The sequence below is a fragment of the Girardinichthys multiradiatus genome, chromosome 23 (genome assembly GCF_021462225.1).
Source record: "Girardinichthys multiradiatus isolate DD_20200921_A chromosome 23, DD_fGirMul_XY1, whole genome shotgun sequence".
In the NCBI taxonomy this organism is placed as follows: Eukaryota; Metazoa; Chordata; class Actinopteri; order Cyprinodontiformes; family Goodeidae; genus Girardinichthys; species Girardinichthys multiradiatus.
The window spans coordinates 4,718,627-4,735,300 of record NC_061815.1 but is presented as its reverse complement, the minus strand read 5'-3'; the positions used below and the strand labels follow the sequence as shown (position 1 = coordinate 4,735,300).

Below are 16,674 nucleotides of genomic sequence, written 5' to 3'. Positions count from 1 at the left end.
ATGTTACTTTAAAAAAGTAATTAGTTATATTTGCTAGTTACTTCTTCCAAAAACTGAGTAGTAGTAACTGAGTTACTCCACTATAAAAGTAACTAGTTAACAGGGAAAGTAACCATTGCGTTACTTTTTTAAAGTTTAAATATGTCAACAAATTTAAATTTCTTTATAAAGTTTTACAAGCCAGTTGCATAAAGTGGAATTACATAGACAAGATGCCTACTTACACCGAACTTTTAATATTTACTTCACATGTACGTTCTTGTCTTTTACCTCAAGGAGAATAAAGTCGTGTCCGTACTTCCACTTTGGAAACGCAATCTTTCCCTCCAGACCCGCCATTGTTGCAGCATACATCTGCTAGTTTGTCTGAGCAGGGCTGCTGTGTGTGTTTGTGGTTTGTGTGTAAACTGAACACTGCCTCTGATTGGCTTACAATGAAAGCTTACTCTACCTTAGCCAATCATTATCTCTTATGCGATTGTCTCGCCCCTCAATCCTCCCTTCATCGGAGTAAAAAAGCTTAATTCGTGTGTCTGTGAGCCACGACAGATGATGAGTTTCAATGAGTAGCTTTAGTTTATAACGCGCCCCCTTTAATTGTCGGTAACGGTGTTGTAATGCTGAAAAAAGTAATTCGTTTGATTATTCGTTACTGAAAATAGTAACACCGTTTGTTTTTTTTTTGGACTTGTGGTTATTACTATTATTACTAAACATTTTATATTCACTTTCAGCCTCCACAAACAGATAACAGGTAGCGGGAAATCACAGAGTACCGGTCCGAGATCAGGCAGCGGTTAGCTTAGTTTAGCTAATAGCAACCAGACCAGCCTGTAAGCGGAGCTGTGCTTCTCCGAAAACACCGAAAAAACATTTGGGCTCATTCTTGATTAACTGACTGCATAGGTGAAGTTTTGTGATCTACTTTCTTGGTTTAAAATAAGGTGCAAATTAACTACTAACCTGTGCCATTATTGAAGCTGCTGGTACCAAGCCTTGTGGCACATAGCTCCGCCCCTTTAACAAATCCAGGGAAAGCTAAAAAGATCAGAGTAGAACCATTTACCAGTGAAGGTAAACCCCCAGGAAAGTGAAATTAACCAGGTAAATTTGTATCAAAACGTGGTCTAGGCTTTCAGAAGCCTGATGCTTTCTAAAAGCAATGGAAAAGAGGCTATATAGTAGATACAATACCTCAGACATTCCCACATGGTATTCTGACCTCTAGTGACCTTTCTGTCAAACATTCTGGCTTCAAAATCATAAACTCCTAATTTTGTGTAAAAATGAAACAGATATCCTTCAACCTATCATATAAAGAAAATGGACATTTAGTAATTACAGGTAAATGTTATAAAAAGTGTGAGATTCATATCTCCACTAAACATGTATTGCAGATGGGTCTTACTATGAATTTATCTAAGTAATTTCTGATAAGGACTTTGATAGGAATGAAATGCTTGTCGAACATTTATTTACCATCTTTATGAAAGTTGCTAGACAGCAGTTCTACTCATTAACCATAGGTGGCAGTCGTGTTCTATGGACGGCGGAAACCCACCGGCAGATAAACAGTGTAGAAGAAGAACACGAACCATAGCAACAGTTAAACAAAGATGGCTGTCTTAATTTGTACAGTATGGCTTATTTTGTCCATATGCAGTTTATTTATATCTATACGTTCTGTTTGTTCCACTGAAAATACAACGAGCGACGTCGTTAAGAGCACCGTGCCAGTAGAACAAAACTCTAAATCCAGTTTTACCGACATTTATACATCTACAGAACCGACAACAACACAGAGCTTCTACCGTCCCACAGAGCAGCGTCCCGCAGCCGCGGAGCCCCTGCCTGTCTCCGGGAGCATCCACTCTCCGGTGGCCGGCGGTAAGCCCTCTCTGCACGGTTACAGTCATTGCTTTGCGTTGTTCAGCTAGACTAACCCGAGTCTAAACTTAAATCAGAAATATTTTAATACGCCAGGAAGATTAGTGCTCAAGAGGCTTCGTCTGTCTCTTCTGCTGAGATTCATTTGCTTTCGTTAACCAGAGTCTCAGCTGGAAAACATGATCTCGGTGACGATCTTCTAACGTCGTCGTTGTGGTCTGATCTTTGTTTGATTGTGTGAATCAGCTGACAGGTTGTGTCCCTGTGACGAGAACACGGCTGTGTGTGACATAAACTGCTGCTGCGACAGAGAGTGTAACGAAGAGGTGGCTCTGTTCACCAGCTGCTCAATCAGTGCTGTAAGGAGGTGAGTTTGGGTTCATCCGGAGGGGCTACATCATGGTTCTGCTGTGGAGGCAGAACCTCAAGGCTCATCAGTTCTTTCATATAGAAGCAGTTCACAAAAAGTGATCTCAAAGTATTGCACAAGACAAAGCAGTCCAATTCAAAGCTAGAAAAAAGCAGTAAATCTTTAATAAAGGAAGAGTCTGTAATTCTGAAAAGCAAACATTTGCAGCCATTCACTTCCCACTTCAGTTAAAAACATGTTGGATTTAAGCACTTATTTTTCACGCTGTTTTTTCTACTGTTTTTTTAATATAAAGACTAGCATCTCACCCTGTCGTCCTTCCATCCGTCTATAGTGGCAGCAAACAGCTGTGCAGCCAGGATGTAGCACAGTACACTTTAAGGACCACCGTGGATGGCTACTCAGAGCTGCAGTCGTCTGTTCAGAAGGAGACAAATTATGACATCCTCTGCATCCAGGCACAAAACCGTAAGTAGCTGTTTAGATTCATCCTATCATGATGGATGGACTGTCGTGCCAGTTTCAGAATGAATCACATCATTAAGTATGTGGATGACCCGACAGCGGTGGATCCAATCAGAGCGGAACACCTTGGTGGACTGGTGTGAAACAAACAATCTAATCCTGAATGTTATCAAAAAAAAAGATTGTTGTTGATTTCAGGAAAAATCAGCCAAGTCACACCCCCTCCTCATGAATGACGCTGCAGTGGGGTGGGTTAGCAGCATCAACTTCCTGGGGATGCAGATCACAGACACCTTGACCTGGTCCCTCCACACTTCTGCTATTGTGAAGAAAGCATAGCAGCGTCTACACCTTTTGCAACAACAGACAGCATATTGACCAGTTGCATCTCTGTCTGGTTTGGGGCCTCCAACGCCTCAGACTGCAAATGTGTAGAAAGAGTGGTGAGGACAGCGGAGAGAATCACTGTGATATCACTTCCATCCATGACACTGCTCACTGATGCTGCTTGACCAGGGCCTGGTCAATTACAAAGGACTCCTCCCACCCCCACCATGGACTGTTCTCCCTGCTGCCTTCTGGCAAAAGGTTCTGCAGTTTCAAAATTTGAACAACCAGATTCCACTGTTTCATCCCCCACATCATAAGACCAATAAATTCCTAATAATCCTTCAAATACAAACACTAGTCACTTTACATGGTCATTATGAACTTTGTTACAATAAATCCAGCTGCTATAGATAATTGCACTATTTATATTATCTTACATATAGTTTTTTTCTGAAGATCATTTTTTATCTATTTATTTATTTGCCACATTCCTTCCTGTTGTTCTGTTCTTTTATATATTTTTTTATTCTTTTTTTATTTTGCATATGCTTATATTTATACTGTCTTGCTTTTACAAGTTTTTCAGTTTTATTCTGAGCCTTCCAACAAAATCTTGTTCAAATTTACATGGTGAATGTGCAGTTGAATGACAGCAAAGTCTAAGTCTGTCTGTGTTGCAGGACTGCTTCACACCACAGGGTGGCAGTGTGTTTTTCAGGATATAAAGAACTTATGTTTATTGACTAACCACAAAGCAACATTTTCATGTCTCCATTGCTGCCTATTTGTTCTGTTTAGGTTACGATGGACTGTCTCATCCCTCACCACGTCTTCCAACTGACAGCAACTTTGATTCCCTCTTCAGTCAGTTTGTCAGCTTTATATTTGGCTCAGAGCTCAGTGATGAGGTGCTGCCTGCAAAGGTCCAGACCTTAACCGGATACCAGGTTAGTCTTGTTTTAATGCAATACTTGTTAAGTTGAACATATTTAACTGTATAATTTTAAAAGTCAATCCAACAAAGCATGTCCATACAGTTTGATCTTCATTGCAGCTAGTGGGATGCTTTGTAGAATCTCGTGGCACATTTAATGCCCCCTTGCCCAAATTTGATTTAGATTTGACTGAAGTCAATACTGGATGTTTAAAAAATTTTTCCGAACAAATTTATGGCAATTCCCACCTTATTAGTTAGAAACTGTTTTAATGGTACCAATAATAATACATTTTATTTACATAGCAACTTCTAAAACCAGAAGTTAATGAGGAGTGCATAGTATAGGATTTAGATGAAAGACATGAAAGTCTTGAGGGGGACACTTGACTGTTTGGTAAAAAAACAACAACTTTTTATTAGTTTCAATAACCTGAGAAAATTGGACATTGGACATTTTCATATTTGGCCACATTACAGCCACAAACTTTAATGGATTGTATTGTTATCTTAAAGGATAGACCAACAGATAGCAGTGCATATCTGAGTATTAATTCAGCTGTTCTCTGAAGGCCTCAGAGGTTTGTTTAGAAAGGATCAGAGAACAAACAGCATCATGAAGAACAAGGAACACAGCAGACAGGTCAGGGAGGAACTCATAGGGACGTTTAAAGCAGGGTTAGGTTCTTAACGAAGCCTGTTCACTCTATCATCTGAAAATTGAAAGAGTATAGCACAGCTGCAAACCTACCAACACAAGACTGTCTAAACAGACCAGGGTAGCAGAGTGTTAACAAGAAAGTGGTCTAGGGGCACATGAGGAGCTGCGGAAATCCTCAATTCAGGTGGGAGAATCTATCAACAGATACTCCTCAAATCTAGTCCTTATGGAGGTGGCCTAAGGAAAGCCATTGTTGAAAGAAAACAGCAAACATGTGGAATAAGGTGCTCAGGTAGGACCAAACCTTAACTTTTTGTCTGGCATGCAACATGCTATCAGTGGTAATGACCAACCCTGCACATCACCCTGAATACACTATATCCACCATGAAACCTGGTGGCAGCATCATGCTGTGGGGTTTAACAAACTCTGCAGCAACATAGCTGGTCAGTGCTGATTAGGAGATGGATCCAGGACCATCCTAGAAGAAAACCTGTTAGAAGCTGCAGAAGACTTGAGACTGGAGGTTCACCTTCCAGCAGGACAACAGCCATAAACATACAGACCATAATATGATGAGACCATATTAAAGTGTTAGAATGGCCCAGTCAAAGCCTAGACCTAAATCCAACTAAGCAAGCAGCAAGATGTAAAAATTGAGGCTCTCCATCCAGTCTGACTGAGCTTGCACTGTTTTACAAAAAAAGACTTTCAGAACTGGTTGAGTCAAATCCCAGACGAACAACACATTCATGCCACACTTTTCACAATGTTATTTCTTTTGCTTCACAATTATGGTTTCTCACATAAAAGCTGAGTAAGATGTTTAGGTTTGTAGGTTTTTTGACAAAGTGTTCAGGGATTGTTTTCCCAGGCACAGTACGTTGATCCTTACATACCTTTGTTACAGATGCATTGTGGACGTTCTCCATAGAGGTCACTCTCCCGCTGAGTGGGTATCAAATAAAGCTGTAAAAGTGAAGGAAAATCTGCCAGTAGGTGCTCAGCACATGGGGAACCTCCTCCTTGATCTCTGCTGTGTAAAGCCACGTGTGTTCCTGCATAGTTTTGTTTTCACTGGGGTTTTCTGGAGAAAGTGACCATGAGCTGGCTTGTTCCCATGTGGTGATTCTGTACTGATGGTTTATTGTTTCAGTTCGGGGATGTTTTGGATACAGCAGAGCAGAGTGGACAGAGAGGGATGTTCTACCTTCCAGCTCCCGGTATCACTGCTGACTGTGTGAACAACAGTCCTGCAGGTAACTGAGTTCTAACATCTAACACTGACACACAGGTAAGGCTCACCAAACCTGGTTTTACAATCTCTTCCAAATTAACCAGAAAAAAGGTGATTTCTTTTCAACTCAGACCTTTATTGCTCTGCATAATTTTACCACTTGCTTTGTATCTGCATTGTTCTGTTTTTGCAATCATTAGGTGGGAGAGCAACGGATTCCTTTAATGAATGTTTTTATATTCTTGGAAGTACATGATCTGGTGTTAAAGTTTGGATTTATTTCAGTTGTAGATCTGCCTTAAATATCAAATTTGACAGATGTTTGGTATATGAGTGTTGATTGAGTTGAATATTTCTCTTAAATGATTTTTAGCTACAGATCCTTGCCAAAGTATTCATACCCTTTGAACATTTCCACATTGTGTTACTTCCACAAACTTCGATGCATTTTAATGGGATTTCATGTGACAGACCCACACAAAGTAAGCCACATTTATGAAGTGGAAGGAAAATCATTCATAGTTTTTCAAATATTTTGTGTAGCGGGCAACACCCCACCCTGCTTGGGTCAGTACTCAGTAGAACCACAGACTTCTACAGAGTACTGTAAAAGTCTGTGGTTCTACATGACTCCACTGTTCTGGAGCAGAAGCATCTTTTCAGTAATGGTTCTATCAGCTTTGCTGAAGGAAACCTCAGACAGTGGTTTTCTGAAGGGTCCTGAGCCCATGTGGTAATGTCTGTACAGAATGATGTCGCTGTTTAATGCAGTGCCTCCTGAGGGGTCGAAGGTCACAGGCATTCAATGTTTGCCTTCAGCCTTGCTGCTGATGTGCAGAGATTTCTCCGGATACTTTGAATCCTTTGATGATATTATGGGCTGCAGATGATGATATCTGGAAATTCTTACAATTGTACGTTGAGAAACATTGTTAAACTCTTGGACTATTTGCTCACCCAGTTATTCACAAAGTAGTGAAGCTCTCCCCATCCTTGCTTGTCAATGACTGAGCCTTTCAGAGATGCTCCTTTATACCCAATCATGACACTAACCTGTTTCCTGTTAACCTCTTCACCTGTGAGATGTTCCAAACAGGTGTTTGTTGAGCATTCCTCACCTTTCCCAGGCTTTTGTTGCCCCTATCCCAGCTTTGTTGGAACGTGTTGCAAGCATCAAATTCAAAATGAGTGAATATTTGCAAAACAACAATAAAGTTTATCAATTTGAACATTAAATATCAATTTTGAGGACAAAATGGTGTTTTATTGGTGAAAAAAATAACATAAAACGATGTCTCATTTTCTTTTACTTGACAGTTATTTTCTTCTTTGTGTCACATACCATCCTAATAAAATGCATCTATGTTTGTGGTTGCATGTGACAGAATGTGCTAAAGCTCAACCAGTATCAACACTTGCAAAGCATTATATATCTGAGATCCCTTTAGGATTAATAAAGCAGTTTTAGATTGAATTAAATATCAGACATACCTTAAACTTATCTGTCAAATATAGATATAAACCAGCAAAAAACACTACATTTAATAAAATCACACAGAATCAGCAGCTGTAAGTAATTTAAAACATATTTCATCTCACCTATAAATAAACTCAGAGAGTCTTGCTTTCTCTTTAATAAACTTCAGTTCTAGACTGCTTTTAGTCCTCCTAGAAGAACTGAACAGATACTAATGTGCAGTTATCTCAGAATCCACTTAAATGTCAAGACTGTGTGCACAAACAAGGAATTGGACTTTGGTTTTCAAGCATTCAGTGTACAGGCATTAAGTATGAATTTATCAAATTTAGAGGAAATAAAATAAGGTAGCAGTGTGTACATGTATCTGTATGTTCAGCCATTTTTTTATATAAAGAAAAGAGAAAAGAAAGGCAGGTTGTGGCAGTGCAAATATGCAGAGTAGCTGTCTACCTTAGCTGTCAGGTGTTCATTGTGTTTATCAGAGAGACAGCCTGGGGCAACAAACTGTCTATGTGGAGGCTGCTTTTTGCAAATAGTGCTTCGCTGCACTGAAGGTAAAAGCCTAAACAGTTTGTCTCCAGGATGTGTGGGGTCTGTGGAGATGTTAGCTGCCCTTTTCCTGACCCTGGATCTGTACTGGTCCTGGATGTAGGGAAGGTCAGCCCTGATGATTCTCTCTACAGACCTAATTGTCTGCTGCAATCTGGACCTGTCCTGCTTTGTAGATGAGCCAAGCCACAGTGATAGATGAACAGAGGACAGACTGAATGATGGCAGTGCAGAAGATGATCAGAAGCTCCTGGGACTTGGGACTTACTGTCAGATTGAGGGAGGAAACCATTGAATTAGTTCAGTCTGCTGTTCCCTGACATACTTGGATTCAGCAGGATGATATAAATTAGACCTGAAGGAAACAGATAAACGTTTACACTCCAGCAACTGTGCTTCTTTGGCTTTTAAAACATTTTTTACACAAATACATTTTAGCTGAGCAGTAACAACCACCATCATGTAACTATATTTAGATTAGTGCCTACACACGTTACTCACTGGTGAGTCACATTACTGTGCTGACATAAAATATACAGTAGGATGCAAACAGGTCCAACGTCCAAAGTGAAAAACAGTTACAGCTGACTGGTTTAAACTTCACACTGCAGCCTCTGAGATTTCCTGTAAAGCCCCAGGCTACTGAAGCGGTTCTGCTGAACAACTCAGAACAGCTCACAATGCAATATGATGCAAAACAGTAGTTCTTCATTTTTGTCCCAGTGTACACCATAAAAAAGGGTTAGGTAAATAGATGCACAGAGATATATGCATTAAAAACAATCATGATTATTATGATTAAAGCTTTGTACAAGACAAAAATAGAAACTGTAAAAACTTTACAGTATAGAATAAATGTAAATCCTAACATGAACATCCATATTGGTAGAAAATGTATCTGTACATCTCGTGTAAAAGCTTTCTCTGTTCAACAACTGCTGTATGTAAAAGGATTCAGTATTCTTCTTCTTTGGGCCTGCAACTTGCCGTTCTGGTTCCATTCTCAGCATTCCTGAAGGACCAAAGCAGTCGATGTTCCCAGCATGTGGCCCTGGATGGGGACTGTAGCTCTCTGCGGGCCCTCAGGATGGACACCTACACTAACATCCAGCTGTTTGCTGTGAGTTCAAGGTTCTTACCTCTCATGCTGCTCATAATGCTCACCTCATGCAGAGAGAATGCACAAAGCTCCTCTCTAACATGTTACCAAATCAATTTAACTATGGAAACTGCCTCACTGGCATGTGTAAGAAGGCTTCATGGCTTAAAGAAGCACTTCTACACATTTATAACACACAGCTTTTGTAAGTTCCCTAGCTTCATATGGGTGCAATTGTTGTGCGTCTCATTTACAGTGGAATATGTGTTGAAAGTTCTCCTTTGAGAAACATCCTTCTGTATTCAGGTCTTAAGTAACAGTGCACTTCTCCACAAGTTACCATTGTCCCTGAATGTTTCACAAGAGTTTTCTGCTAATGATACTTGATTTAAAGCAACAATAAATGTTTGACTATACCTTGTATCTAGCATTCTACAGTATGATGTGGGGTGCACATACTTCAAAGAACACTGAGAAAAAGTACAGAGATCATCAGGCATAACCTTATTTTAATAGTGTATTACCAGAACAGCCCTGGCCCATCCAGCAATGGACTCCACTAGACCCCTGAATGTGTGCACTTGTATCTGTCCCTAAGATCATCCTTTAAGCGCTGTAAATTGTGAGGTAGTTCCTCCATGGATCAGACTTGTTTATGCAGCACATCCCAACACTCTCAATTGGATTGAGATGTTGTAAACCTGGAGATCAAGGTGCCACCTGCTTTGTGGCACCAGTTCTTAGGTGGGTGGTAGATGCCTGTAGTGACTTGTTCTTAATCAAAAAAAGAACAAAACAAAATGAACCTAAGCCACTGAGAGGCTGCTGACTGGCACTTAGTTCAATTCAATTCAGTTTTATTTATATAGCGCCAATTCACAACACATGTCGTCTCAAGGCACTTTACAAAGTCAGGTACAAACATTCCAATTAATCCTAACAATTGAACAGTGCAGCCAGATTCAGTTATTTATTCAAACCCAGCAGATTGCATCCAGTCAGTGTAGAGACAGTGGACAGTCACTGGCGTTGACTTTGCAGCAATCCCTCATACTGAGCATGCATGTAGCGACAGTGGAGAGGAAAAACTCCCTTTTAACAGGAAGAAACCCCCAGCAGAACCAGAACCAGGCTCAGTGTGAGCGGCCATCTGCCACGACTGACTGGGGGTTTGAGAGAACAGAGCAGAGACAGAAAAAGAACCAAGAAGCACTGATCCAGGAGTCCTTTCTATGGGAAGAAAAAGTAAATCTTAATGGATGTAGCTCCTTTCGTTTTTTCATCTAGAAAGAAAGAACAGATAAACTCTGAGCCAGTTTTCAAGGTTAGAGTCTGAAAGAGAGCACATAGTCACAGTAAAAGCTCAGTCAATTGCTATGTCTAGGAGAGAGAAAGGTTCACGCATCTTCCTCCTGGATCCAATGAATGAACACTTGAGGTTCTATGATTGTAGCATATTTATTGATCAGGCGCTCTCAAACAAGATGCGAATTGTAATGTTGCACACTTCAACCTATAACCAAAGGATTTTACATTTTGCCGCAATGCAGTGATCAACAACAAACAACGACGGTCAAAAACTGTTTCCGCCCTAATCAGCACACCTGCTGCTCAGCTACTTGTGATTCCATTTAAAAATATGAAGCCACCCACTGTAATTTTCAGGTATTACACCAAACAAGAAGATAAACACAAAAACCCCAAATATGGCTCTAACAATGCCAACGTTACATCCACCTGGTAAGCAGGACCCAACGTTTTCCCGCAGAACATTGCCCTTAGCACCATACTGCCTTGGCCAGCTTGCCTTCTTCCCATAGCAGATCCTAATGCTTTATGTTCCCTGAGTAAGCAATGCACACACTCCTGGCCATTCATATGATGTAAAGGAAAATGCGTTTCATCAGACCGGATGACCTTCTTCCATTTCTCCATGCACCCTGACTAATCTTTGGCTGTGCAGCTCAGTGCTTGAAAAACTGTATTCTCACACCTTTTTATCAGAACGAGCATGAACTTCAATAATTTCAGTTACAGTAGCTCATCTTTTAGGTCGTACCGCACAAGGTAGCCTTCACTTCCCATGTGCATCAAGACGCCTTGGCTGGTTCACCACTGTTTCTTTCTTGGACCACTATTTAACAAAATACCGACCACTGCAGAGCAGGAAAACCCCACAAGAACTGCAGTTTTGAAGATGTGCTGACCCAGTTGTCTAACCATCACAGTTTGGACTTTGTCAAACTATCTCAAATACTCATTCTTCCTGCTTCTAACACTTCAGCTTAGAGGACAAAAAGCTCCACTAAAAGCTACCGTGATGATGAGATAATCAGTGATGTTCACTTCATCTGTCAGTGGTCATAATGTTACGTCTGATCGGGGTACTAAAGGTTGAGTCTGATTTGATTTGATTCTATGAAGCTAACTGAAGCTACACATAGGTGCACGATTTTCCCCACAGAGCTGCAGCACAACCAGTGAGGCTGCTAAATCCAGCGGTGCAACACGGTGCTTTGACAAAGAAAAACTTTACTGAGGTTTGCAAAATAAAATATGAATGATAATAAACAGAATCTTCTGTGCTCAACAGGGGAAGAACGCTGATGCACCAGTAAGTATATTTACTGTTTGTTGAAATGTTTCAAGTTATGTTTGTCAAACATTTTTTTTATATATTTGAGAAAAGGAGATTTTTAGGACCCAGACAGTAAAAACAAAAACTGCTGCTTTCAGAATGTACATAAATAATGATCTTCTAACTTAGGACTGTAACTATCGATTATTTTACTAATCGATTAATCTGTTGACAATTTTTTTCGATTAATCAATTAATAATTGGATGGCAAAAGTTGCTTAATAGGAGATCATTTACAGAATGTGAACCAGTTGAAGCTACAGCTATGCCATTTGAGGAGTTCGGGATAGAGCATATTACAGACACAGAAGGTTTTTTATCCTAAATGCCAAATGTAGACATTTTTTGAACAATTCTGGCCTAATTACTGCTCTGAATGGGTTGGTCTTTCAGCTAATGGGATGTTTTAGAGTCTCTGTAACTCAGTTAACGATTATTCGATTACTAAATTGGTTGACGATTATTTCAATAATCGAATAATCATGATTAATCCAATTAATTGTTTTATCCCTATTCTCACTATTTTACGCTGATTGGTTAAAAATGATGTGCAAAACACTCCAAAACTGCTGTATGTATTCCCAAGTTACAAAAAAAAACAATCCTTGAAATATTTGGTTAACATATTCTTTAGGAGCTTGTTGGATTTGTTACTAGACCCTCCTCTGACATCAGCAGACCCGTCTGAACACCAAGTAAAGTTCCACAGCAGTGTGCTCCATTTCATGTATCTGCCAAACTGCACAATGTATAAACCAGGTATTTCATGTTCTGTCATATGCTACTTTCCATTTGGATTTTTTCCTGCACTTGCTAACATACTCAAGAGATTATCTGTGCTGAGCATCTGGGTTTTGGTGACCATTAGATTCTTTCTTCTAAACTGAGATGTCATCACAGTCCAGTCCTATGCAGGACTTTGGAAAGACTCCAGATACACAGATCCCTCAGATGTTTCTCTTTTCAGCTCTCTTCATTGGGCTGAACAGTAACACAAGACAAAACAGAGTTTACCTACTTCAAGAGTTCACAACTCCTCCTCATTTATGATCTGATCTTAAACTTTAAAAACAAACTGTAGAGATTGGAAATACACAAAGCAGGCTAGCCCCTGTTATCTTACTGCAAGCTGGAATGTGGAACGAAATGTGAAATGAATGTGGCCTTAAACCTGGCAGCTGCAACAGCTCCAGCAGCTACAGAGACATCACGCTTTAAGGTCAGGGAAGAACTAATTGGACCATGTGCTGCATGTAAAAGATGAAAATGGTAAACTCATGTCTCCTGGTGTTGATGAGGTTGTTCCTGTGGATGTGGCTTCAGTCATCCTGCAGTCGACAGAGGGGACACAAACTGAGCTGGCTGTCAGTGATGGAGTGAACCTCCTTCCTGTACTCATTACCCCCACCCTCTGTGCTAATGTGGTGCTGAAGGTGAGTGAACCAGGTTCAACACATCCCTGATGGTTGGTTAATTTGCATTACAAGCGGTTGGCTAATACCTTTGTCAATATTTAAATGACCCTCTCTGCCAGTGCAAGTGTTCCATCTACAGTCTTTATGTTAGCTGGTTCCTTAGTCACCTTGAAACCCCGTGTTTCAAGCTGCATCTTTGGACAGTTAGGTGTGTGCTGCATTTAGACTGTTTGAATTGACTGAGCTTAAAGGTAATACAATCGGGGACATCTCTTATTTAGACTATACCAAACGGGCTAACAGGTGTATGAAGTTTGCTGTGGAGAAACTTGACTGTCCTGACCTCAACCTTCTTCAACACCTTTAGGATGAATTAGAGCAGAGGCTGCAGTTCTGCTTTTCTCATCTAACCATGAACACACTCCTAAAACTTGTGGAAGATATTTACAGAATAGTTTAAGTTCTATTGCTGGCATCGGTGGCTCCATCAACTAATTGGACCTTAGAGATTAAGAATAGGATGTCATCAAAGGTCATGTACATGTAAAATAGAAGGACTGATTTTTGGCCAGTGGATATGGGCTAACAAGTCTACATTTTCAATATGTTTTTCTGTGCTACATAAGACAATGAAATTATCATATAAAAATTTCAATGGATAAATAGTGTCTTGGACCTTTTTTAAAAGCCACTATATTACCAAAAGTATTCACTCACCTTTTCAAATCACTGCATTCAGGTGTTCTAATGCCTTCCATGGCCACAGGTGTATGACATCCATCATGTAGGCCTCCAGACTGCTTCTACTAACATCTATGAAACAATGGGTCGCTCTCAGTGAATGCCAGCATGGTACCATGGTGGGAAGCCACCTGAGTGATCAGCCCTGTTGTGAAATGTCCTCCCTACTAAATATTCCACTGTTGACTGTTAGTGGTGTTATAACAGAGCAGTAGGGACTCAGCCAGGAAGTGGTGGGCCAGTGGGTGCTGAGGAGCATAGAAGTCACCAGCTTTCTGCAGAGACCTTCTTGTCTGACCTCACAAATGCGCTTCTGGAAATTTGGTCCCATAAACTCACTCTTAAACCTTGTGGAAAGCTATCCCGGAAGAGTTGAAGCTGTTATAGCTGCAAAGGTTGGAGCCTTAAACCTGATTTGTGTGTAAAGGCAGACAAGTCGATACTTTTAGCATTATAGTTTATTTACAAACTGACTCAACAACAGAGTTTCTTCTGATCTGCTGCAACACAGGACACTACAGGAGACCCTTCCAGCTAAAACCATCAGGCTTAATCTAGAAAGACTCTTTGAATAATTTCAGAGAATGAGAGTTACTACGTCTAATTTCCCTTTTGGATGAATAAAGTGTTGAAATGCAAATAAACGCTTTCTCACAAGTTGACTCATAATGACTATGTTGACAAAGTCTAGCAAAGAACCATCCTCTAACCTTGACTTGGCTGAAACTCAGGTCCTCTGATACAAACTCTCCTGTAAATCATGAAAGCAGACCTAAACACCACTTGATTGTTGAGTGTCTTTCAAAGCTGCTGTTGAAGATAAAAATGTTTTTCACTAAAAAGAAAATTCCCTGTTTTGTATTCAAGAACATGAATGTTTTTATGACATGGACCAATCAAAGCTTTTTGTCTCCTCAGGTTGTTTATGTGATTAAGTATAACTCAGCTGGTGAGGTAGAGAATGGAAGTGTGTCTCTGGTGCTTGGATTTATCAGTGAAGCTGAAGTGTTGCTGCAGCAGGAGTTTCAGGTCATGTATATCCAGGTAATGTAGTCAGTCATCTTTCTACACTACAGAACATTAAAGCATCACTTCTCTGCAGATGCAGGAGTTCCTCACTAACACATCTGCCTCCAGGTCAGGTGTTATAATTTAAGTACATGACAATTTCAGGGAAGTTTTGTGTGGTTTTGTTTTTCCTGTGTTTGGTTTCTAGGGAGACGTTGGGGGGCGTGCGGTCCATTATAATGGAAACCCAGGTTATGTGGTTGGAATGCCTCTCATGTCTGGAGACAGATCAGCAGAATATCCTTTCTCTTTATAGAAAGATGGGCTTCTACGCCATAGAAAACAGTGGAAATCTATTGACACCTAGTTCCACAAATAAAATATTTTCATCGTGACAAACTTTATTTGATCCAGGATTTATTCTTAACCATTCCCTCAACTGGCATCACTAGAAGCATCAACAGCAAAGACACTCTGTCTCTGCTGTGTAGTACCAAAGACCAGGACTGTCTGCAGGGTCCTCACCAGCGCTCTCCTATCCTGTTTGGTCTGGACTATGTGTCTGGCTGCACATTAAGGCAAAGCACCCTTAGAGCCAACGCATCTATTCCCAACAAGGTGTACTCTAATAACTTCCTACCCTACTGTGCTGTTGTCCCTGCAGACTGGAGGACATAACCAACTGCTCCCTCATCTCCCAGCTGATCCTGGATGTTCTGAGAGGACCAAATTCTCCCCAGTATGTGGCTTCCTTTGGAAACTCCCCATTAGAAAATGTACTGGACTGGGTTCCAGTCAAAACCAACATCAATCCCACGGTGAGAACAGTTTGAAACAGACCTATTCTGGGGCAATTGTTCCAATAATCTGTGTAAAGGTCAGAGGGCCAAACACAACTTTTTAAAATCCAAATGTAGTGTGGCTAGTTTTGGTTCAGTGTAGGCCTTTTCATGACCAAACATACTTTATCATTTGTCTTATATTCAAATATAATACAATAATATTAAGATGGTGAATTCTTGAATTTTATATTAAACAATAGAGCTGTTTGACATTTGATGGCAACACATTTTGTTTCTGTCATTTGCAGACAGCACAAAGTTGCAACATCCCACTGTCGATCCATTTAGAAATAGAATGGACCAAATATGGATCCCTGGTGAACCCCCAAGCTCAGATTGTGAACATCAGAGAGGTGATTGAAACCAACCGCAGCAGTTTGGTAAGACTCAGTTACTTCCACAGGATACTGTAATGCTGTGAGGCAGAGGTCTGAAGAAAGCTGAAGATCCTAATCAAAGTATCTTATATTAAACTTTAAGTTATAATTGGCCTTAATGTAAGCCAGGGGGAGAAGCCAGTTTTTATAGAGACTGAGACACAATAGGTGCATGTTTGCACATTTTTTACAGGGGCAACAGGAACACAGATTCTGCCTTCAAAAGACTCCAATGGACAGAGAGACAGAAGCAATTTTTAACTCTGGCCTCAAGCCCACAGAAACCAAGAAGAAACCATTTGTCCTGAGTGTGTGTTTGTCCTCCTCCACAGGCCCCGCTTTCTGGTGGCACCAGCATTTTACCAATCAGAAGCTCAGTAGCCTTCATACCTGTGTCTGCTGCAGCTCTTCCTGGTTACAGAGCCACACCCAGCATCAATGCTAAGCTACCCTTTGACTTTTTCTTCCCTTTTGTCTGAACCTTCAGTATGAATGTGGGATTTCTCTTAAAAACACTGCCTGGTTTTTCTGTTATTGTGTAAATACTGTAAATAGGTTTCTATGTGATGATTTTAGAAATAAAGTATTTTATGTTGCTTATCAAACACTGAAATCTTTTTTTCAAATCTGCTTTTCACAAA

The 16,674-nt window shown here is 40.4% G+C and overlaps 1 protein-coding gene across 1 annotated transcript; it reads left to right on the top strand.

Moving 5' to 3' along the window:
- Window positions 1–1,576: 1,576 nt before the first annotated feature.
- On the top strand, window positions 1,577–16,638 carry tctn1 (tectonic family member 1). The gene is made up of 14 exons (XM_047353204.1): window positions 1,577–1,887; window positions 2,134–2,254; window positions 2,592–2,725; window positions 3,851–3,999; window positions 5,804–5,906; window positions 8,921–9,033; window positions 11,606–11,626; window positions 12,949–13,083; window positions 14,725–14,850; window positions 15,023–15,111; window positions 15,255–15,392; window positions 15,479–15,632; window positions 15,905–16,036; window positions 16,366–16,638. Exons 1-14 carry the CDS (start codon window positions 1,617–1,619, stop codon window positions 16,510–16,512), a joined length of 1,833 nt encoding a protein of 610 aa, XP_047209160.1. The 5' UTR covers window positions 1,577–1,616; the 3' UTR covers window positions 16,513–16,638.
- Window positions 16,639–16,674: the final 36 nt, after the last annotated feature.

What these genes read in the sequence shown, in the direction of transcription:
- tctn1 (XM_047353204.1), top strand. Translation starts at nt 1,617, where the DNA reads ATGGCTGTCTTAATTTGTACAGTATGGCTTATTTTGTCCATATGCAGT. An exon ending in TGTGAACAACAGTCCTGCAG is followed by an intron (nt 5,907 to 8,920) that starts GTAACTGAGTTC and finishes TTCCATTCTCAG; the next exon opens with CATTCCTGAAGGACCAAAGC. An exon ending in CTAACATCCAGCTGTTTGCT is followed by an intron (nt 9,034 to 11,605) that starts GTGAGTTCAAGG and finishes TGTGCTCAACAG; the next exon opens with GGGAAGAACGCTGATGCACC.